The sequence below is a fragment of the Dendropsophus ebraccatus genome, chromosome 2, assembly GCF_027789765.1.
Source record: "Dendropsophus ebraccatus isolate aDenEbr1 chromosome 2, aDenEbr1.pat, whole genome shotgun sequence".
Classification (NCBI taxonomy): Eukaryota; Metazoa; Chordata; class Amphibia; order Anura; family Hylidae; genus Dendropsophus; species Dendropsophus ebraccatus.
In genome coordinates this window covers 62433874-62458846 of record NC_091455.1, presented here as the reverse complement: position 1 = coordinate 62458846, position 24973 = coordinate 62433874, and the positions used below count along the sequence as shown (strand labels likewise).

Below are 24973 nucleotides of genomic sequence, written 5' to 3'. Positions count from 1 at the left end.
AGACGCTACGTCTCAGGTCCGCTCAGCCACTCAGTGAAGGAGGCGGGATCCGAGCGGACTTCAAACGGATCCCGCCTCCTTCACTGAGTGGCTGAGCGGACCTGAGACGTAGCGTCTCGGGCCCGCGTCAGACACCCAGAAGCACCCGAAAAATCGTGCCATCTGGATCCTTAGGGTACTATTACGCGATTTTTTGACGACTAACGATAAACGATCTCATACGACCGCTATGGAAAACGACCCAAAATTGCTTGCCAAATTACACGGAACGATGATCGTTACTTATGATCGTTCTTACATAAGCTTTGTTGTCGCTATTGCGTATGTTTTAGCTATGACTTTTTCTTACATCGAACGATTTGCGAACGATAAAACGATAAAAATAGGTCAGAATTCTATTAAACAACCAACGATTTCTCGTTGGTCGTTTAATCGTTGTTTGCTATTACACAAAACCATTATGGTTAAAATCTGAACGATTTAACGATTTTTCGAACGATAATCGTTCTGTGTAATACCACCCTTAGAGTTGTCAGTGAAAAAAGCCAAACCTTGTGGGCCTGGAAGAGAGACTGTACAGTAGAGTAAACTCTTCCTGTTTTACTACTAAGAAGTGTCTGCGACATTCCAATTGGGGCGTGACCCCCCTCCCCCCTCCCTAACATTTTCTTTTAAGTTGAAATTTGTAACCAACCTCCCTTCTCTGCCCATTATTCTGCTTTCCCAGATTCCTGAATGTTCTCTTTCATAGAGCGGCAAAACTTCAATTCTTCAATGTTATAGAGAGAAAACATCAGCTTTCACTTTTTATTACTGACATTTTGAGGACATTTTTGAGCTTATGAGGAAATGTTATTCCCCCGCATTTTGAACAACTGGATATACTAGAAATGGCCATGTGGCTTCTGATCAGAGGATGCATGCAGCACTTACGAGCTTGCAGAAGAATAATATTATATATTAAACCAATTATATAAAATTGTTTCCTGCTATGTTGGAGTATAATGTCAAATGGGCGGCATTTACAGTGCAAGGAGGTGACTGACATTCCTAGTGCAAGCAGTATACATGTATACAAAGCTCAGATACCCTGTATTTACTGTCTGCCATGTGTATGTAAAGGCCATGCTTTCTAAGTGTGCTGGGAAATAATCCACCTATGTGACAATCATCCCTGTCTATAATACTGTCTCGGAGAGCCATGCAGTGCTACATCTACTTTATAATTGTTATACCTATTACTATACTGTAAATCTGCTTAGTTCTGTGCAGGTAACAAAAGAAGAGAAGATGGATTGGGGCTGTATGACAGCACACCCTCTCATGTGACTCATGGTAAAAATTTCAGTATTTTGGTCCAATTTTGTATGTATTGGGAGAGTCCTGACTCTTCCTCAAGGGCAGATGTTAGGGGAAAGTAAAATATTGCATGTTGGCTTTAACATGTCTGCTCATTGTTGTGACAGGAGATAAGCCACTGCCAGAATCTAGCAGTTCTTTCCACTAAAATGATGCATGCCAAGTACTTGATGGGAGGAAAGGCTGTCTAGTGTTCTGCTGACATATAGCTAAAGTATATGGACACAAAATAAAAACCTGGGGGCTCATAGGATTTTGGCTTTAAAGGGAAGCTCCAGCAAAAATATATTATATATAAAAAGTCTTCCAGTACTTAACAGCTGCTGTATGTCCTGCAGGAAGTTATGTATTATTTCCAGTCTGACACAGTGCCCTCTGCTGCCACCTCTGTCTGTGACAGGAACTGTCCAGAGCAGTAGAAGTATTCTATGAGGATTTGCTACTGCTCTGGACAGTTGCTGTCACAGACAGAGGTGGCAGCAGAGAGCACTGTGTCAGGTTGGAAAGAATACACTACTTTCTACAGGACATACAGCAGCTGATAAGTACTGGAAGACCGGAGATTTTCAAATAGAAGTAATAATAAATCTATATAACTTTCTGACAACAGTTGATCTTAAAGAAAAAAAAACAGTGCAGTAATATAAATCCAATGAGCAGCTCGGACTAGCCAAGAGTGCTGAGGACTACTTTTTACTAGAGTCGGTCCTAGTAATAGTGAGACTCTAAGGGTACTATTACACCAACAGATCTGACGACAGATTATCTGCCAAAGATTTGAAGCCAAACCCAGGAGTGGATTTGAAAAGAGGAGAAATCCAGTCTTTCCTTTATGACCTGATCTCTGTTTATAGTCTGTTCCTGGGTTTGGCTTCAAATCTTTGGCAGATAATCTGTCGTCAGATCTGTTGGTGTAATAGTACCCTAATGAAATAGCTCCTGCCCCCAGCTGTATCTCAAAATAGGCACCACTTTGCTGACATCTTGTCAGCAAGGCTGATCCTACCATTTACAGCTGTGTACAGTCAGCAAGTGGGTAGCAGACTATCTCATGGTGATAAGCTTACCGGGAAGCTAGAGGATCCAGATCGCCGACCTTCACTGTTTTCTGAGCATTTCTTCTAGTAAGGAAACTCTGCTAAACCAGTTTTCAGATTAATATTTTTATGAGCTGTCCATTTGGGTATGTCAAAAATGTCATGTTGTGTGGTGTACACGGTAAGGACCCCACCAATAGTGGGACTTATTTAGTCTAGAAAAAAAGATGTCTTAGGGGCGATCTGATCATAATGTACAAATATATGAATGGACAATACAGAGATCTTTGTAGTGATCTTTTTACTCCTAGGTCTGTAACCATGACTACGTCTAGAGGAAAGAAGGTTTCACCATCAGCACAGACGCGGATTCTTTACTTTACTTCTCTCTGCCATATGATGTTGTCATGGCTGATTCAAGGGGTAGTGCGGCACTAAACAATTATTCACTAAATAACACACATTACAAAGTTATACAGTTATACAGTGAATGACCCCCTTCCCCGTGTTTCCCCCCACCCACACCAGACCCGGAAGTGTAGTGCTCTATACATACCTGCTTCTTGCCGACCCCCGTCCACCATCTTGTGCCAATGATGTTATCTTTGGACGGATGGACGGCCGAACCGCTCTGACCGTCCCTAGTGCCGGCCGCCCTTTGCCGCGTCATCAGCTACTCAGGCACGATTGGCTGAGCATAACTGCGCTCAATCGCGGGTGAGCAGCTGATGACACAGCAGAGGGGGGCCGACACTAGGGACGGTCGGAGCGGTTCGGCCGTCCGTCCGAAGATAACATCATTGGCACAAGATGGTGGACGGGGGTCGGCAAGAAGCAGGTATGTATAGAGCACTACACTTCCGGGTCTGGTGTGGGTGGGGGGAAACACGGGGAAGGGGGCCATTCACTAACATAACATACATTACAAAGTTATATAACTTTGTAATGTGTGTTATTTTGTGAATAATTGTTTAGCGCCGCACTACCCCTTTAAATAAGTTCATGGGAGGCCTGGATGCTTTTCTTGAAAAACATAATATTACCAGTTATAGGCATTAGATTTCTACTAGAGATGAGCGAACCGGGTTCGAGTCGATCCGAACCCGAACGTTCGGCATTTGATTAGCTGGTGCTGCTGAACTCGGATAAAGCTCTAAGGTTGTCTGGAAAACATGGATACAGCCAATGACTATATCCATGATTTCCACACAGCCTTAGGGCTTTATCCAAGTTTAGCAGCCGCCACTAATCAAATGCCGAAAGTTCGGGTTCGGATCGACTTGAGCATGCTCCAGGTCCTCTCATCTCTAATTTCTAGTGATACATTGATCCAGGGATTATTCTGATTACCATTGGAGTTGGGAAGGAATTGGCATCTGCCTCATAGGGGTTTGGCCTTCCCCTGGATTAAAGGGGTACTCCAGCGTGGGGGCACTTTTGCGCTGGGACCGGGGCCGAGGTGGCCGAGGGGAAAGACGTCCACTCATCTCCCCGGTTCCAGCGACGGGTCCCACATCGGGGCTCTCCAGTGCCCGGTTCCCGGACGCTTCCGGGTGTCTGACGCTGGCCCGAGACGTGACGTCTCAGGTCCGCTCAGCCACTCAGTGAAGGAGGTGGGATCCCGCCTACATTGTGTATGCATTAGGCTGCCACAACCTCTCTGTCCTTCCTCCCCACCCTCCTCATCATTAGGAATGCTCCTGGCAGATTGCCTCCTATTCCTTAGCTGTGTGAATACTGAACATGGGCTGGTTCGTTAAAGGGGTTGGCCACTTTATAGTAAAATAGGTCAGTGTACAGTATTAGTAAGTGTACTCAATGTATATACAGACAGCAGCTCCCTGTGTACCTCATAGAGCTAATATCAGACTCCCCTTCACCAGGCTGGGATACCCTGCTCTGTTTTGTTTCAGTCCACAAAATGGCTGACATGGAGGAGCATGTGACCAGGTCCTGTCCACTGCTTTCTCCATAGACATATACAAGCTCAGTGGTGGACACAGGGGGGCGGGGCCTGGTCACATGCTCCTCCATGTCAGCAATCTTATGGACCAAAACACCACAGAGCAGGGCAGCCCAGCCTGGAGGAGGGGAGTCTGATATTAGCTCTATGAGGTATACAGGGAGCTGCTGTCAGTATATACAGTGAGTACAGTTACTAATACTCTACACTGAGCAATTTTACTATAAAGTGGCCAACCCCTTTAAGGACTTGTGCAATGTTCAGTCAGAAGAAAATGTTCCAGTGGCATTCCTAATGATGAAGAGGGCGGGGAGGAGGGACAGAGGGGAGGTGCAAGGTTAGGGCACAGATACTCTAGGCCACGGCCATTGGGCACGGGGCTGCAAGTTTAAAAGTTGTTTTTTAGGACAATAACTGCATCATCTGCCAAACTGATCCTAGGACAGATCTTGGATTAAAAGCAGCTATCCGAAGGTACAAGCGGTTTGGGGGGGGGGGGGGGGGGGGGTCAGATTGTGGGTACAGAGTCGCTTTAAGACTATGTTCCCACATGGTATTTTTTCTCAGTATTTTACAACCAAAACCAGGGGTGGATTGAAAACACAGAAAGGCTATGTTCACACACTGTTGAAATTTAGTGGATGGCTGTCATTCGATGGCAAATAATGGCCATGTCCATTTCTGGGAAAAGTGGATGTAACCAGGAAAATATTTGACTTCTTGGGAGGATAATGTCCCAAGAGTCTACACTATGCTTACACTATACAGGTCCTCAGTCTGTAAAATGCATAAATAAGTGTCGCCTACAATAAAGGCACTGTTCACATTTTGTTTTATTTTTTTGCTTCCATCAGATTTTACATTTGAAGTATTCCCTTATGTATAGGGCCAATAGAATTCACATATGCCATTGCAAAGGCATGCAGCAGCAGAAGTCTGCCATGGACTCCTATTAAAAAAGTATAATACAGCAAAGTATTGATACTTATATCTATACTCCGGGCAAAAAAAACGCAACTAGCTGAGCGCCGGCCATGTTCTCTGTGTGCCGCCCCCTGCCCCCATGCATCAGCTCCTCAGCCCGCCACCCTTCACTTATAGCTTATGGCACTTAGCAATTGCTTGTGCTGGCTTCTTTCCTGTGTACATGCTGCTGTCACAGCTGACGGCATAGAACCCCTCCCGAGCCTCTCCATATGCTTCAGGGTCTGCTACTATATGGGGGGCTGCTGCACCACTGCAACTCCCAGCATACCTCCTTGTGCACTACCACTCCCAGCATACCTCCTTGTACACTACAACTCCCAGCATACCTCCTTGTACACTACAACTCCCAGCATACCTCCTTGTACACTACAACTCCCAGCATACCTCATTGTGCACTACAACTCCCAGCATACCTCCTTGTGTACTACAACTCCCAGCATACCTCCTTGTACACTACAACTCCCAGCATACCTCCTTGTACACTACAACTCCCAGCATACCTCCTTGTGCACTACAACTCCCAGCATACCTCCTTGTGTACTACAACTCCCAGCATACCTCCTTGTACACTACAACTCCCAGCATACCTCCTTGTACACTACAACTCCCAGCATACCTCCTTGTGCACTACAACTAGCAGCATACCTCCTTGTACACTATAAACTCCCAGCATACCTCCTTGTGCACTACAACTCCCAGCATACCTCCTTGTGCACAATTATGCATGCAATGATGCCAAATATGTTTCTTTTTTTACTTAAAAAAAAATAAAAGAATAGGGAGTTTTAGAATTATTTAGAAGTTGTTTAAAAAAAAAAACAAAAACTTTTTTTACACCTGTTTAATTCCTCTCTAGGGACCTTTTTTATTTAGTTATTAGTCTGCCGTATGGATCTATGCCGTGCTGTATAGTATTGCTGTATAGTATTGCATTAGGCCCTCTTCACACCTACTGAAACCATCAGGACAGGCCTGCAGGATTTCCTCATACATCCCATCACTGATCGCCACACACACACACACAAACCAGCAGTTAGTATACCACATGCACAACAACTCCCAGCATACCTCCTTCTGTATACCCCCATCCCCTGCTATCAGTGACAGCTGTATACCCTATCCTCTGCTATCAGTGACAGCTGTATACCCCATCCTCTGCTATCAGTGACAGCTGTATACCCCATCCTCTGCTATCAGTGACAGCTGTATACCCCATCCTCTGCTATCAGTGACAGCTGTATACCCCATTCTCTGCTATCAGTGACAGCTGTATACCCCATCCTCTGCTATCAGTGACAGCTGTATACCCCATCCTCTGCTATCAGTGACAGCTGTATACCTCCATCCTCTGCTATCAATGACAGCTGTATACCCCCATCCTCTGCTATCAGTGACAGCTTTATACCCCCATCCCCTGCTATCAGTGACAGCTGTATACCCCATCCTCTGCTATCAGTGACAGCTGTATACCCCATCCTCTGCTATCAGTGACAGCTGTATACCTCCATCCTCTGCTATCAATGACAGCTGTATACCCCCATCCTCTGCTATCAGTGACAGCTATATACCCCCATCCCCTGCTATCAGTGACAGCTGTATACCCCATCCTCTGCTATCAGTGACAGCTGTATACCCCATCCTCTGCTATCAGTGACAGCTGTATACCCCCATCCTCTGCTATCAGTGACAGCTGTGTACCCCCATCCTCTGCTATCAGTGACAGCTGTATACCTCCACCCTCTGCTATCAATGACAGCTGTGTACCCCCCATCCTCTGCTATCAGTGACAGCTGTGTACCCCCATCCTCTGCTATCAGTGACAGCTGTGTACCCCCCATCCTCTGCTATCAATGACAGCTGTGTACCCCCCATCCTCTGCTATCAGTGACAGCTGTATACCTCCACCCTCTGCTATCAATGACAGCTGTGTACCCCCCATCCTCTGCTATCAGTGACAGCTGTGTACCCCCATCCTCTGCTATCAGTGACAGCTGTGTACCCCCCATCCTCTGCTATCAATGACAGCTGTGTACCCCCCATCCTCTGCTATCAGTGACAGCTGTGTGCTCTCTTATCTCTGGCAGTCAGTGACAGCTGTGTACCCCCATCCTCTGCTATCAGTGACAGCTGTATACCTCCACCCTCTGCTATCAATGACAGCTGTATACCCCCATCCTCTGCTATCAGTGACAGCTGTGTGCTCTCTTATCTCTGGCAGTCAGTGACAGCTGTGTGCTCTCTTATCTCTGGCAGGCAGTGACAGCTGTGTGCTCTCTTATCTCTGGCAGTCAGTGACAGCTGTGTGCGCTCTTATCTCTGGCAGTCAGTGACAGCTGTGTGCTCTCTTATCTCTGGCAGTCAGTGACAGCTGTGTGCTCTCTTATCTCTGGCAGTCAGTGACAGCTGTGGCTATCTCAGTGGCTGAGGTCAGTGCTGAGCTGTCCACCTCTCGCCATGTTTCCCCTTTGTTGCCGGCAGGCTGGTGACCACGTGGTCCGGGCAGGGTGCCGGGGGGCGGGGCTCCGCTCGGGGCTCAGGTTACCGCTGTGTACAGGCTGGAGCGCTGCCACCGAGCACATGCTGCTTCCCAACAATACAGCGCCTGCCCATTGGTCGGGGCTGAGCTGTAACCCGAGCGGCCGCCTCACATGCCGCCCGAGCACCGCACAAAGACGACAGCCCTGTGTTCACACTGCTAACCGACGCCGCACACCGCAGACATGGGCTCCATACTGAGCAGCGACAGAGAGCACAAAGCCATCGCGGACGACGAGCCCAACCCCAGCTATGACTGCGCCGTGTGCCTGGAGGTGCTGAACCGGCCGACCAGGACGCGCTGCGGCCATGTGTGAGTGCTGCCCCGGTACCGGGGGGAGGGGAACGGGCAGCGCGTGCACACGACTACTCCTAGTATCTGCGCAATGCTGGGCGTAGTGTTAGGATAGGGAGCAGCCCCGGGGCCCCTTCATACACATAGCAGCCTATTGTCTAACTCCAGTGCAACTCTGTAACAACTCCTGACAGCTGCAGGACAGCAGGGGGTTGTGTCCCCCACTATGCTCATAGTGTGTACTGCAGGACAGCAGGGGGTTGTGTCCCCCACTAGGCTCATTGTGTGTACTGCAGGACAGCAGGGGGGTTGTGTGCCCCACTATGCTCATTGTGTGTACTGCAGGACAGCAGGGGGGTTGTGTGCCCCACTATGCTCATTGTGTGTACTGCAGGACAGCAGGGGGGTTGTGTGCCCCACTATGCTCATTGTGTGTACTGCAGGACAGCAGGGGGGTTGTGTGCCCCACTATGCTCATTGTGTGTACTGCAGGACAGCAGGGGGGTTGTGTGCCCCACTATGCTCATTGTGTGTACTGCAGGACAGCAGGGGGGTTGTGTGCCCCACTATGCTCATTGTGTGTACTGCAGGACAGCAGGGGGGTTGTGTGCCCCACTATGCTCATTGTGTGTACTGCAGGACAGCAGGGGGGTTGTGTGCCCCACTATGCTCATTGTGTGTACTGCAGGACAGCAGGGGGGTTGTGTGCCCCACTATGCTCATTGTGTGTACTGCAGGACAGCAGGGGGGTTGTGTGCCCCACTATGCTCATTGTGTGTACTGCAGGACAGCAGGGGGGTTGTGTGCCCCACTATGCTCATTGTGTGTACTGCAGGACAGCAGGGGGGTTGTGTGCCCCACTATGCTCATTGTGTGTACTGCAGGACAGCAGGGGGGTTGTGTGCCCCACTATGCTCATTGTGTGTACTGCAGGACAGCAGGGGGGTTGTGTGCCCCACTATGCTCATTGTGTGTACTGCAGGACAGCAGGGGGGTTGTGTGCCCCACTATGCTCATTGTGTGTACTGCAGGACAGCAGGGGGGTTGTGTGCCCCACTATGCTCATTGTGTGTACTGCAGGACAGCAGGGGGGTTGTGTGCCCCACTATGCTCATTGTGTGTACTGCAGGACAGCAGGGGGGTTGTGTGCCCCACTATGCTCATTGTGTGTACTGCAGGACAGCAGGGGGTTGTGTCCCCCACTATGCTCATTGTGTGTACTGCAGGACAGCAGGGGGTGGTGTGCCCCACTATGCTCATAGTGTGTACTGCAGGACAGCAGGGGGGTTGTGTCCCCCCCACTTTGCTCATTGTGTGTACTGCAGGACAGCAGGGGGGTTGTGTCTCCCACTTTTGTGTACTGATCCTTACATCTCACCCTGAGGGTACAAACCCACACACCGTATACGCAGCTTATTTACTGCTGCGATACGCAGCAAATACGCAGCAAACACGCAACAAATACGCAGCAGATTAGATCTAAATAACTGGACACAGCATCAAATCTGCACCACCAAATCTGCTGCGTATCTGCTGTGTATACGGTGTGTGGGTTTGTACCCTAAGACTGGGTCTACACTGTAGTTTGGCCATGCACCAATGATCACCTTGTTGCACCATGGGAATCGTAGTGCACCGTGATGTCTTGTTGCAGTCCACAAGTGGCTGTCACTGCAAACTGCCATCTGCAGGCAATTCATCATGGATGGCTATCCTGTGTCTGTCAGGTCACTGACTTACCTTAGCAAGCATGCAGCTCAGTGCTCACAGTGTGACATGGTGATCTATGGCCGCATGGCTTCTGGCCTGGCCACCATTGCTGTGTAGCTCTAGTCTGAAGCTGCGTCTGTCAACTTGGGGCTCTCCAGTGGTTGCTAACTACAAATCCCATCATGTCCAGACAGATTTTTGTTCTCTGGGCATTATAGATGTTATAGTTTTTCAACTGCTGAAGAGCCACAGGTTGGGGGTCACTGCCCAATGTATGCCTATATTACCATATAGTATGGTAAGCTCCAGGCCCCAATGGGAAAACTGGTGGGGGTTGTGTTTATACTGTTTTTTGTTGCTTTTTTAGCATGTTTGTTTTGGTTGCAGAACTCATAGCCATGGGTGATCACCAGTCAAAACAGAAACTGCATGTAAAAAAAAATGCACATTTTAAACACACAGCCTAATAGGGCACCTTCCTGTCGTGTGGCATTTGCATTATAATACCAAGGCCTATGTGCAAGTACTACCTCTGTAGCAACCTCCCTGGGGGGTTATACTGCCCCACCAGACCCATGACATACAGACAAGCAGGCTAGACTTGTATTAGCTTAGTTTTCGGATTACTGTGAGTGACTGCCGGCTCTTTGTTTATGATCACGTCTCGTGGCATTGCCAATCGCACTTAGTTGTTGGCGACGCAGCATGGGGCACAGCAGTGGCCATTGTTCTTTCTTCTGTAGTACAGTTGTACAGTATGGTGTGCTGGCAGATCACTAGTCACAGCACTGACCTACATTCCCTGAGAATATCTCACATTGTTCTTTGTTCTGTCATCTGGCCAAGTAAATAAGGCTTACACGGAGTTCTGCGCCTAGCTCCAAGGGGGTCATCATCTTGGTCTTCGGGAACACTTTATCTATGGCAGGAAAAGGTTACTCATTTATTTCTATAGACATTTAAGGGATCTTGATCGACTTTTTTTATGCTTAAAAGGAACCATTCACCCCGTGGCCCCCATTAGAAACAGACAAACAGTTACATAAAGGTCAATATACTTACCATATCGCTCCCGGTCCCGTCCCGGATCTCGTTGTTGACACGGAGAAATCGCCGATTCTTCTTCTCCCGCCCATTATGGTAATGAGCTGAGATGAGTCCAACGTCCATAGGAAACGACGGACGAGTCCAACTTATTCATGAGGTCCTCTTCTCGTCGCCGCCCATCCACGCCTCCTGGAACTTGATTGACGTCTTCAGTCTTCAGTCTCCTCACGAATTCCCACGCAGGCGCCGTTGCGAAGGTCTCGTCATCTCTTCTGCGCCTGCGCGGTAAACAGGATACGTGCTTGTGACTTTCCTGTGTACCGCGCATGCGCGAAGTCCAACACGTCACTTCAGCTCTGACAATCGGCGCACGCGCAGTAAACATTGAAGCTGTGGAGCGGCTTCAATTGTGAACTGCGCATGCGCCGAAAACGACCGTCACGGCGCCTGCGCGGGATCCGGCGAGAAGAAAGAAGAAGAGGAGGAAGAAGACCCGGCGTCAATCAAGTGTCGGAGGCGGGGAGAAGGCTGGACTTCGGGCCGGCGGCGCTCATTACCATAATGGGCGCAAGAAGAAGAATCGGCGATTTCTCCGTGTCAACAACGAGATCCGGGACGGGACCGGGAGCGATATGGTAAGTATATTGACCTTTATGTAACTGTTTGTCTGTTTCTAACGGGGGCCACGGGGTGAATGGTTCCCTTTAAGTTCGTCTGAACACTGCAATGGATTACCAGTGGCTGAAGAAGTTGGAGGGTCTGCCTTCCCCCAACACACACACACACACACACACCAAAATAATGGCTTACCAGAAGGAGACAGCATTTGCTGAACTGGGTTAGGCGTTTTGGACTATTAATATTCCATAGGCCATAGAATGGAATTGTGCAATCTGCTTTGCTATTCCATATAGAAGCATCCAACAACAAAAAAAACTTTTGTACATAGTATACAGCAAAAAAAATGCTGCAAAATGTACTGTGAAAACCTCAAAGGGTCTGATTCCAAGCTTTAGCAGTGTTGTCGTTCCTGTCTTCCTGCTTGCATTTTCACCAACACTTAGGGGTATTAGGCAAATAAGTGTTGAAGTGACACAAGCAAGCAGGAACTTCCATGTAAAGCAGCTGCCATGTCCGTCCTGTTGACATGTTCCATACGGCTCAAGTTGCAAATGGTCTGTAAATGGTCTGTAGTTTTACTTGACTTCACTAACGGACAGAAGCTTTGCTGTTGAATCAAGGAAATGATATCATCGTATGAGCAAAAACACAGGCCGCTTCCTGACAGATTACAATGAGTGTGGGAGAGCAGCATGACTAAGGATGAGGCCAGAGACCTAATGTGAATACTGCTGGAGACACAAAGAACGTTGTGTCTCGTCTGTTCAGTGTCTCACGTCTTGGCCCGAGTTCGTACAAGACGTGTTAGTGAGACAGTCAGACAGGCATAAAAGTGTCATTCAGCTGATCATAGGCCTGACCTTAAGCTTCAGGCCATGATGCAAATTCAGATTAAAGGGTGCCCCCCCATATATTGTGTACTGTCCTCCTATGTGGTCCCATCATACAAAAGAACCCAGGCTGTGCTGCTCTTGTTACCAGATATAACATTTACAGGATAATAGTTACAGTGGTTTCTTCCCAGCGAAGCCATCGTTTACTGTTACACTTGGCCACCGGGAATGGGGTAGGTATTTAAGGGGGACGGGGGGTTCACACTTCAGTTCTTATGACTGGGGTTTTAGCTAATTCTATTGATGAAATGAATTGGCATTGGGTTAATTACATAGCCTAAAGTTTTTCTGGCAAGATCATAACTTATTACCTATCCGCACAATAGGTGATACCTAGCTGATCATTGAGGAGTCCGTCCATGGGGTCCATCGCTGGGTTCATAGTAGGACTGCCAAAGATATCCAAGCACTGTGAAAAACCTTTTCATACTCCCATTACCGATTTCTCTAGTCTGATGGTGAGTAGTCCTTAGTCTTTCAGAGCTCTTTTTGGCCACTAGGAGTTTAGACGTGCAGACCAATAGCTGTAATATATATACATAGCCCTTACAGAGTGTGTTCAGATGGCAAATCTGAATGATGGAATCCCCTTTTAAGCAATATAACCGTATGGGAACTACATGTTCTATCTAAAAGCAGTGGGAGTATGAGTGGAATCTGGAGTATGCTGTGAGCCGTAACAAATCTGCCATCCAGTAAGTGTAAAATCTTGTTACTTATATCGGGTAAAGTATGTGGGAAAATTCATATTCTAGAGTAGATTGATCATTCTTCACAATCTAGACGTGTTACCTATCGATGGACTTGCCCATAGGGAACAGGTGGTTGTGGATTGCGGCAATTTTCATGTTTCTGGTAGGAGATGGACTTGTTGCTCCTGGGTGGCCTAGAACCAATACCCAGCCAGTGCACTGGCATACAGTATACTGATGGCAGGGGCTCCTTTCTAAATTTCTGATCGGATAAGAGTAACTTTTTTTGGTTCGGTTATAAAATGTAAAAACCTGTTGAGGTCCTAATACATGTTACAGAACTTGCAGCCACGTCTAAATCAACCGATTGCCACCTTTATGGCAGCCTGCAATAAGCAGTAATGTCATGTGTTCCCCCACCCCCGACCCGAGGCCTCTTCTCCATTTTAGATTTGTACTAGTCTCAGAGGTTAGACCCAAAAATATCTGTTATGAGTTTTTCAGAAGAAATGTTTTTCTTATCTTTTTGCTTTTAATACACAATATAGATGGTTTATACCATAATATAATCCCTTAGTGTACAAGTTGTAATCCCCTAAGCGCTGACATAAGTTATAATGCTTCGCTCATGTTTAGTGCCATTTTTATTATCTCTTAGTTAAGGTTCTAATCTGGGTGGTTTCCTTAATAGTTTAGCTAAATCCTTGCGCCCCCAGTGACCTTCCCTATTCAGAGTTGGGCGAACTTTGATTTGTTTTTCTGGTTATTTGTGCGCTCAGTAATGTGACTGATGCTTTAGCCAAGGTTCAGTTTATTAGATTGTCCATTAGGATATTAACCAAACACAGCTGTTATTTGTATCTACAGATCTCATTTCAGTGCAGCGGCCCTGTTGGACAGGTTATTGTTAGGACACTTGCTTGTCCGGTTCAGACTTAGTGACCATAGTGACTATAGGTGTAGCTGGACATTCCTGTGCCTGGATCTGTATTCTGTAACATGTACTTATCCTCATACAATGAGGTGGCTAAAACCATGTCCACACAGTGTAGATTTTTTTGGGATAATCCAGGTCATGAAATCTGCAGTGGATTCACCTGTAGACTATCCCCAGTGTATTTTAATGGAGCAAACTTCGGCATGGAGTCTGCTGCAATAATGGACATATTGTGGCTATTAAAGTGCCCCTAAAGCTTGGTGATCAGCTGGTTAAGCCCACCCAACAAGACTTTTTTCTTATTGTGACCATAGAGCGGCTATTATTTCTTGTACTATTTATGACCCAGGATTTAAGCATTGGACACAAACATTAAGGGAACTTCCAGCCTGGGAAACAATACTGATACTTACCATATACTGGAAAATTTAGACTCTGAGCTCTACGTGTTTTTCTATTCCCTGTCCTTCCTGGCAAGTGGCCAATGTGACATCATCCTGATCCTGTATGTCCACGAGATTTAGAGGGGAAGCAGGAAAGAACAATAACATTCCTGTGCTCGTGAGGGCATATCCTGCTCAATGCAAAGGCTTTTTGAGGCGACAGGTCTAATAGTAAAAGCCTTGATTTGTGCATTCCTGTCCGTTATACTGGCAGAGGAGAACGTTGTAGACTAGAACTATTTAACAGGGTAGTGCTATAGAAATCTTCCTCAGTTTCTCAGACTCCCTCCCGCCTTGTAGTCCATCCTATAATGTTAGAATGGTTTCAGTTCCAAAGCAAATACATTGACCATTACAATAAATCCACCCAGGGTATATTTACAAAACTTCAGTCAGATTCCACATGGATTTCACCTCAGAATCTGTATGAACTCTGCCCCTCTTTAAATTCAATAGGAAGTTCTCCACCATTTGCATTTTTAAGTGAAAATCTCCTGTGCAGATTTGAATTCTACATAAAGGATTGTCAAGTCAATTCTTAGCAAATCCTTAAATTGCACTTAAAATTCCTTGTGAAATTTGCAACAGGTGAACATACCCTGAAGGGGGCCATACACATTAGACTTGCATGAGCGAACTCTTGCAGTTTCACTAAGGTTATATAGAAATCTCATTACAGAGGGTTTGCCGTGACCATGCAATCCATGGTCCTATTTACATTTTGGAAAAATTCAGCATTTTGTTAAGGATATAATCGCTGAGGCTTCCAGTAGTAATCCCTTCATTTATATATTAATACTATGCTACCATATTAGAGAATTTCATAGCAGTTTCCTGATATAGGTTTTTGTAAATGCAGCATGCAGGAGCAGCCTGGTCACGAGACAGGGCACAGGAGGAAAAGAATGTTACCACAATGCAGCCCTCCTTAGACTGATGGGGACACAAGAAACCAGGGTGATTCTACAGGCTTTTATATATCATTTTTTTTTTTAATTATGATCAATATATATATATATATATATATATATATATATATATATATATATATATATAATATATAATTTTTTTTTTTTTTTTTTTTTTTTTTTTTTTTTGAGCTGCTCTGTCATCAGTGTTAAAAAAGTGAGGAATAATTTCCTTACTGGATATGAATTTTACATAATTTCCTTATCTATATTCACATGGGTTTACCAAAGGTTAATGTTTCTGTGACAGGTTTGTATCTAATTACATCACAGGACGACTGCAGAAAAAAAAAAAAAAAATGGACTGCATAAGGCTGGGTGCACAGAGATTTCCACTACAAATCCACATGTCTTATATCCAGTCCTATATTAAAAGGGGTGAAACCCACCGAAAATCCAGAGCAGATTTGCTATAGAATGGGCACGCTGCAGAAGTGTGGAAGGTGTCCGCAGCATGTGGATAAAATTAGTCAAATCTCAACCACTTGTTTTGTATTGTGACCCGCTGCAGATCTTACCTGTAGAAATACACAGATAAAATGTGCAGCATTTCTAACATGTTTAAATTAGTTTACAGGTATATTCACAAGTTCAAAGTGAATATATCCTAAGCTCAGGTCACACATTGGTATAGTATATGCATCTGTGGCCATCCGCAAGTGTACTGACCCATTCGTATGTAAAGACCAAACCCACACAACAGAGTGAATATGCGATAGACTGTTTAGACAAAACGATCTGCAAATTATCAACCAGAGACTATTTGAGAACATGTTGACAGACCACGATTAGCAATTTCTCACTCGTTGCTTGTTCGTTAGCTGTATTTACATGAGAAGATGATCGAACAAATGTGATTGCGCAGATTTTACTGATAAACGTTCTGCGTAAAAGGACCATTAGAGGGCAGCAGTCATTGCCAGGACATCACAGTGTTCTTGCATTACCTAAACCATGGGTTTACAAACTGCGGCTCTCCAGCTGTTGCAAAACTACAATTCCCATCATGCCCTGACAGCCAAAGCAAAGCTGAGAACTGTCGTTTTGCAACAGCTGGAGGGCCAAAGGTTCCCCATTCCTGACCTAAACCCTAGTTGTTATTACACTCCGCTCCATGACCGCTATGTAGAGCAGTTTGCAGTTTTCAGGGCTAAAACCTGGCTGACAAAGTCCCTTTAAACTATTATGGTCCTTTTTAATAACTTTAATCTGATTTATTTGAGAATATTCGCAAAACTAGGATGCTGGTGTGTGAAATCTTATGGCTATTTAAACTGCTGCACCTCTATACACACACAGGCCACATGATGACTTATTGATAGGATAGAAGTGATCTGTATCTTCTGTAGAGCAGGATGTTTGCCTTGCCCAACATCAGGGCAGAAATGAAGTTGTGTCTTCATGTTTTATATCTTACTATTTCAGTTCTCTTTTTAATTTGTCCCACAGTTGTGTAGTCCGGTGTGTGGGTGGGAGCTGTGGTACTGTTAGTTCCGATCCTCCGGCTGATGCACAGTCTGGGCCGAAGGCAAATGGAAGCAGGGGATGGTGTAGTTCTCCTAGTTGTTATCTATGTAGAAATGCAGGATAACTTGGAGAAGGCAAAATATCATAAAACACACTATTAATGACCTGTTATTGGGGGGGGATGATTTTTCTGTATTAGTAGGGATCATTTAGTATGTAAATACGATCCACATACTTTCAGTTAACACATGGTTTAGGTTTAGTTGCATGTATTTGACATGTTTTCTATGGCTTGTAAACTGATTTCCTTTTACTGTCCACAGTGTTCAGGTAATAACTTTTTAATGCATCTGTCCATTGGCCTGTATTGTTCTTGATATATTGATATTCTTGATGGATAGATATAAAAAATGTTTCCTCTTGTGCCTTATAGGTTTTGTCAGACTTGTATCAAAGCTAGTCTGCGGAATAACGGCTATGTTTGTCCTTATTGCCGATCTCACCTGTCATCAGAAGGATCTTTCGCTGGGGACATTGTGAAGAAGATGAAGAATTCATATCAGAATTGTGAGGAATGTGAAGAAAAGGTAAGACAAGAGTCTGCTAAACCTCCTAGCATACAAGATGGTTACAAGAAGAGTTTTGCGTACACAAATAATCCTGCATTTAAAGGTATTCCAACTAATCTAAAACTATGATGTAAATGCAGTGCATGCATGGAGAAATACAGCTTGATGACTTGTAGTTTGAATGAAGCAGTGGTCACACACATACACTACTGCTCTAGTCAAAGTCTATGGGACTGACCAGGATAGTCAAGCCCTTTGTTACTCCTCTGAAACAGAGGACTCTGAACCTGCATTTTAGTGATTTGTTGTGATCCAAGTGATCATACATTTATCATCTATCCTGTGGATACCTTATAGAAATCTGAGGGACAGAGAATTTTGTGTTGGTTGGTTTCACATGGTTCTAATAACTTTTTTTTTTCTTTAATAGATATGTGTAAGTGAAATGCGAGCTCACTTAAACATGTGTCAGCCATATCTTAATAAGTACGGACCTCTAGAAGAGTTGGGCAAGACACCAGTCAGGTATGTTTAGTTTGTATTGGTCACATAATGTCTACTTTTTATAGTACACATATATCTAAGGGGTTGGAAAATGTAGGGGAAGGTATACTGATGAGTAATGTGCCTATACTAATACTAATGCTCTATTGCAGCCATGTTAGGATAACATTGTAAAAAAGTGGTCAACCCTTTTAAATCGAGCTACTTGTTTGGCACCCAGTCTTGCGTAAAGCCATGGTGCAAAACACCACAGATCACACCCAGTGACAGTGCAGGTGCTGTCAGCGTTACTTTGTGGCTGTGTGTTGCCTCTTGTATGCCACCTGCCTTTAGCCTTCTTCAGTCCTCCCTATATACTGTATTGTCTACAAGCTAGCTCCTCCTGCTGCCACCATGTGCCTGCACTATGAAGGATGGAGTTTGAGGGTATAGTAGTATGTTATTATGCTGGAATCAATTAAACACCTTTAAATTACTTAATACAATAATTACTTATTATAGAGGTACCACTTTAGATCTGCATCTACATAAGTATCCTTGAAATAAGTCTCAACGCTCTTTTTTTCAGAGAACCAATATATGCTTGTCCTTTCTGTCCAGAGGAACTGGATGAAGACAACCTTGTCCAGCATTGCTTCTCCGACCACATTACTGAGAGCCGATTGGTGGTAAGGATTCTATTACTTAAAATGCATATTTTGCTACAGGATTGTATCGTATGTTTGTATTCCTTTTTTGTTACATGCAAAAACACAGAAGAGTCTGCATTCATATAACAGTCTGGATCAGTGGTGGCCTACCAAGCTTTGACCTGTTTTCACCATATTGAATGACTGCAAACAGTTCTTGAAATCGAGAATGATATAGATATATTGGAAAGTTGTATAACTTGTCATAATGAAAACAATAACCTTTTACATGTGAGAACTATACTACCAGTTTAGAGTTAACAATGAACACAAAGTTTGTAAATGAGCATGTTTGTTGTATGATGGGAGGCTGATTTGGGGTTGTCGGACACCTCTGAGATTGGGAAGGGGTGAGAGAGAAGGAAAACGTATTAATGTGTCCATGCTGCGAGTCCATGCTCCCTATTTCATATCCAAACTCTAACACTGCTAATTCTATCATGGTCTTTTTGTTTAGATGTGTCCAATTTGTCGCTTAATGCCGGGAGGAGACCCCAGCTATGACTCAAGTTTCCTGAAGCATCTTCATGCCAGACACTCAATTTACTATGAAAACTACATTGTAAGTAACAAGTAACCCATTCATTTTGCCTGCTCATTGCTTTACTTTTAGATCACATGTTTGCATTGGTTTCCATTTTATTACTTCCTATATTTGTCTGTATCGAGATTTCTAGCTTGCCAATATTTTCGAAATTGGAGCTTCAGGTCAAAATAGAAAATTACCTCTGGTGTTAACCCTGCAGGAGCATTGTAATAATTTTATGTATTGTTTCAGATTTCTATTGTGTGGGGATTTTACTATACAGCCACCATGTAAACTTAACTTCTTTTTAATTTTCAGGAAATTTTTACAATTCTCATTATTTCTCATAAAATGGGGGGTAAGGTTTAGCTCCACCTTACCTGCTGTCTACAGGATCCTGGAGCTCTTGTCTCTGCAGAATGGTGCTTCTGGGTCTGTAGACAATACATCACAGGCCCTCTCAGCCTATCTGTGGTCACAGTGGTGTCCTGCATCCACTGGCTGAGCAGGCCTCTGACTTATCGTCTGCAGCTTCGAGATCCTGTGGACAGCATAAACAAAGGAGGTAGGTTAGGTGTGTTAGGGGTTTTCTGCTTTTTTTTTTTAAATCCCTTACCTCCCTGAGCATCATATGACAAATAAAGGGTCAGAGCAGACAACCCCTTTTTAATATGTCTCAGATTATATTTAACTTTAGTCTACAGAATGATCAGAGATCCTTCCCTTGATTTATCTCTGAACAATTCTATTTACTACTGATGAGGTTTTATAATGTGCTTAAATTGGCATAGCCTGAAGATGTATTCAGCCTATTGGTATTATACACTGATCTCATGTTCGTGCACTTTATTTTTTTACCACTAGGTGGCAGTTTAGCGTTTTGCTTTACATGTCCCTGGGTAAAAGTGTTTGTGCTCTTTTGTGGGAAAAGTTCCCATTAAAGGGATTTATCCAGGATTAGCAACAATGCAGCTACTTGCAAGAACAGCACCACCACTGTCCTCAGGTTGTGTGCAGTATTACAGTTCAGCTTCGTTTACTTTAATGTAGCAAGGACAAGTAATGCTGTTTATGGAAGAAAGTGATCATGTTTGTCTAAGCCTGAATAACTCTTTTAACCTTGTTGTTTTATTTCTTAAAGTGTTTCAAAGCCATCATATAAAGTCACACCAGATACCCCATACAGAGGAAACATATAGAGAGTCAGATGCACACTATTGCAAGACAAGTATACATTATGTAGTAATTGCATATTCAGAGAATAAGATGCATTTGTTTATTATATAATTATTGTTGCATAGTATTTTTTACAATGACTTCTGTTTTTACCCTTAGGATATAAACATAGTGGAAGAGGCACTTATTGAACGAGTACTAGATCTGTCCTTGATACACTTCATGAGACACTCAAACAGATCCTAAGAGTCACCAGGACAGGCAAGATGATCGCTATGGTGTATAGAAGATGTTCTGATGGACTTCTTGTGCTTTACAGATGAAGACTACTTTTCTTATTCAAAACACAATGTGGTTAAAAGAGACTACAGACACATCATTTATTATAGGAATTTCTGGGGACCCAAGGCTGCGCAGACCACTACTACTTGTTCTGGATTTATTATGTAGCTGAAGTGACTGTGGCTCTCCAGGTGTTGAGAGGCTGGTTTGATATGCACAACACCTGAAGAGCCACACTTAATGTAATCCTTTGATCACATGTTATGTATGTGCATTATACAGGCTTCCTTTTTACTCCTTCAGTCCACATATCAGTATATGTGAACTAGGAAACTGACACCGGCTATTTTGTAATATGAGAACACAGAAACAGAGCTGGAACAAGGTGGATATACAGGGTGACTGGTAGAGCAAGTGTATGCAACTGGATGTTTAAAAATACAGGAACGTGTCCAAGAGCATAGCCACAGTCTGAAGGTTAAATATGGCATATTGTATGTAAATAATGGTGAATATGGGTGACGGAGAAAAAGGGCAAAACAGTTGATTTAGCTGCCTTTCCTTTGACTACTTCATACCACATACAATACAAAGGCCGGCTAACTTGTTGGATAGGTCTCACAATGAATAGACTAGCGTGGATACTACTAGTAGTGTCTATTATGCTTATATCACTATGATGGCAAACAGTTTTCATTTTATGGGGAAACGAGAGTTATACCTGCTGCTGTGTATATGTATGCTGTTCAGTCTAGTCACAGGCGTAGTAAGAAATACTAAATGTGTCCATTCTACCGACTGTAGTCAGTTTACATAGCTTTGTTCCAACAGCATAATACACGTGGATTTACAGGACATACCCTCTTCCTCAAGTGCCCAAGAATGTCGCTATTTCAGACTGGGGAGGAAATGACTGTTTTTTTGTTCGTTAGGGATCACTGACAGGACGACCAGAAGAATCCCTGCCCCCAAGACCACTAACTGTTTCTCATATTTTGGAGGAGTCCATATACATGCCTGTGTGTCACCTATATAAGTAGTAGTAGTAAAGATGTATTTGTGTGTATTGCGTTCTTAAGGAATAGTTTAGTCATGTAGATGTTTTTTTTTTTCTTATTTAGCCGCGTCTTTTTTGTGCTTCTGCTTGCACATACATTTTGCTTAAGTGATCTGACCTTTTGTTTTTTTTTTATTTCTACAATCACGTACGCTCCCATAAAAACGTTGCCCGCTTTGGGCATTTCCTGAAATAAGCTAATCACAGGGTGTCTCGCTGCTAGGACCTCCAGTGTGCAGCTGTAACCTCAGGAGGAATCCAGCAGTCCTCATTCAGGAGCACTCGCAGCTTCACCACAGCGAGTGACACATTACATGGTTATCAATGAGGTCCATAGGCCGGCTGTGTAGTCGGGGACTAGCTAGGTCCTCCAGGGCTGCTTTACGTAGCTGCTTTATTCTCTTGACTAGTAGATGAGGGTCCTAAAAGGGACCCCTTCTATTAACTGAGAGTTTCCTAATATGCTATTTAAAAATGACTTTTCTAAACCAGATAACCTCTTTAAGCTATAGACAAACATATTACTCTATCACGTGCTACTGCTGGTCAGTGGCAGGACTCTTACTGTGCTCTGATACTGCTTTTAGGCTTTATTATATATGTGTCTAACAGTAAGCTCAAGCTATTTGTACTCATATATGACTGGTATAGCCATATCATATACACTATACTTATATTGCAGGTATTTTGTTCTTTACAGTATCCGCATAAATAAGTTAATCTAATGGTAGTATTGTATGTACACTGGTGTGTGGGTCCTATTCTCTGTAATAGTAATTATTGTATACTGTCATCCAGGGTGCATTGTGTCTGTTACTATTCATTTACTATTCATGTGAATCATTTATCAAATATAACTTGGTATTCAAATCACCACAATGTCATAAAAGCCCAAAGTGCCTCCCGTGGGGTCTGGTGCACAACACTGCATGGCATAGACACAGCAATAAAAAAATACTTGTTCCTTCCGTTTAATAAAACGTGTCCTATATTCTGAATACAGGTGAATATTCAGGTTTGTTACTGTGAACTGTATAGTATATACACTGTTGGCACTGGTATCCTTATTGCTGCATGTAGTGTAACTAGTCAGGGCATTTCATGCTAGGATGAGATTTGCAAGGTAGAATATCCCTTACCTTACCTAACCTGGATCTGTCCTGGCTGAATAACTTTACTGCAATTTATTCATAAGATGTTGTTTTCCCCCATGATTCTGGAGTTTTGGTTCCTTTATGCTCAAATGTAGACTAATGGACATTTCCCCCATAGAATATGTAATATACACTATACTCTTAAGTGTTATATTTTATACCTGAGTGAGCATCAGAAGCTTGGTAGATCGATTATTCATGTCTGCAGTTTTTATAACCGGTCCTTTAGCTATAATGATGAGTACATAACACCAGGTATTAAATATATGGGCCAATCGTGTGGACCCAGGTTTATCCCTTAACACATGTGCCTTTATTATTAACATAACATGATGCAGTACTTCACAGGGTAATACAAAATTAGATGTTTTATTCAAAGTTATAAAAAGTTAGGCCTTCAGCAGGTACAAGCTGTTATGTGTCACTATGAGTGCAGTGATAGACTTAAAGAGTCACTGTCGTTTTTTTTTTTTTTTTTTTTTATTTTTTGCAGAAATCAATAGTCCAGGCGATTTTAAGAAACTTTGTAATTGGGTTTATTAGCCAAATCTGCCATTATCTGCATGTAAAAAGCCTTTTCCCAGGTCCCCCCCTCCTTCCTCTTTTTCATCCACTCTGAAAAATCTGAAAATTGTGACTTGTTGCAGGAGTCGTACCCTGTCTGCTCTAGGGAGAGGGGAGGGGGGAGGAGGAAGGAGGGAGTTAGCCGGCAGCAGAAAGCAGATAACAGAGGATTACAGGCACGGAGCTGGGTGACAGCTGTAATCCGAGCTCAGACAGGTCACTGGTGACTGTCACAGGAGATATCCCGTGAGGGATTTGTAGATTACTTCTTTGTTGTCCTGTCTTGGTCTTTTCTTTAGCTCTCTCCATAGGAGAACAATGAAGACAGGGGGGAGAGCTTCAAACTGCTTTTTCATGATAAAAATGCATTTTTCGGATAATAAACCCAATTACAAAGTTTATTAAAATCGCCTGGACTATTGATTTCTGAAAAAAAAAATTCACGACAGTGACACTTTAAGGGCCGACTGGCCATCTAATGGGATGGGGGACCTTATGACTCTCCCTCGCTAGATGTCAGGAGAGAAAGGTTGGGCATGTCTGATTTTTAAATGTTACTATGACAGAGGTGTGCAGCCCATGGCTCTAGCACACTGGTGGAACAGCAAACCCTGGGACTGGCACAGTCACATCTGGGATTTCTATTGACACCAGTGGAGAGGCTACAGGTTGACTGCAGTTATAAGCATAAGACTTGTCGCTCCTATACAGTTAATTTATGATCCATATAGTAAAATGTAAATATGTACATTAGGAATCGGCCCATTGACATGATCCATCTGGGGATTTATAAACTATTTGATACAACAGATTAATAATACCTTTAATATACCTTCTGATTTCCACTATAACTATTGGTTTTGTATTTTGTATTATACTTGGTTTTTTCATAGTCTGATGATGGTTTCATATAATAAATCTGTTTTGAACAATGTCTGCTTCTCTGTGCTTTTCTTCTTTATTATATGTATTAGTGATGAGCGAATATACAGTAGGAACGAAGCGAATCGCTTTGTTCCTATCTGTATTCTGCTCATCGGGCTGCAGGGCTTTTATGTGTGCTCTGCTTCCTGCCGCTCCTCCCCAGGTGCTGGGAAAAGATGAATCCAGTCCTGGGAAACTGGGAAATTTCCCAGGACTGGATCCATCTTTTCCCAGCACGTGGGGAGGAGCGGCAAGAAGCGGAGCAGACTTAAAATCTGTATTCCGATGAGCGGAATACAGATAGGAACAAAGTGATTTGCTTTGTTCCTACTGTAAATTCGCTCATCATGAATATGTATTGCCATATAGGTAGACTTAAATACTTTTATGTACATTAAAATTCTTCACAAACATGTAAACCACATGCGTATATAAGGGTTATTACCACTATGAATTTGGGTAAAGTTGCTATGTATTGCTTGAGTTTTTTATTGAATTATCTCTCCTTTCTAATTTAAGACATTGTAGTTGTCTGCACTGAAAAGTAAAAGCTCTAGACATCTGACTCAAATAA

The 24973-nt window shown here is 43.8% G+C and overlaps 1 protein-coding gene across 1 annotated transcript; it reads left to right on the top strand.

Annotated features, from left to right (window-relative positions):
• The first annotated feature begins 7875 nt into the window (after positions 1-7875).
• Positions 7876-24407, top strand: RNF125 (ring finger protein 125). Its single transcript, XM_069957659.1, has 6 exons — positions 7876-8194; positions 17388-17541; positions 17954-18048; positions 18596-18695; positions 19174-19278; positions 20578-24407. The coding sequence occupies exons 1-6, from the start codon at positions 8067-8069 to the stop codon at positions 20662-20664; spliced, it is 669 nt and encodes a 222-aa protein (XP_069813760.1). The 5' UTR covers positions 7876-8066; the 3' UTR covers positions 20665-24407.
• The last annotated feature ends 566 nt before the right edge of the window (positions 24408-24973 follow it).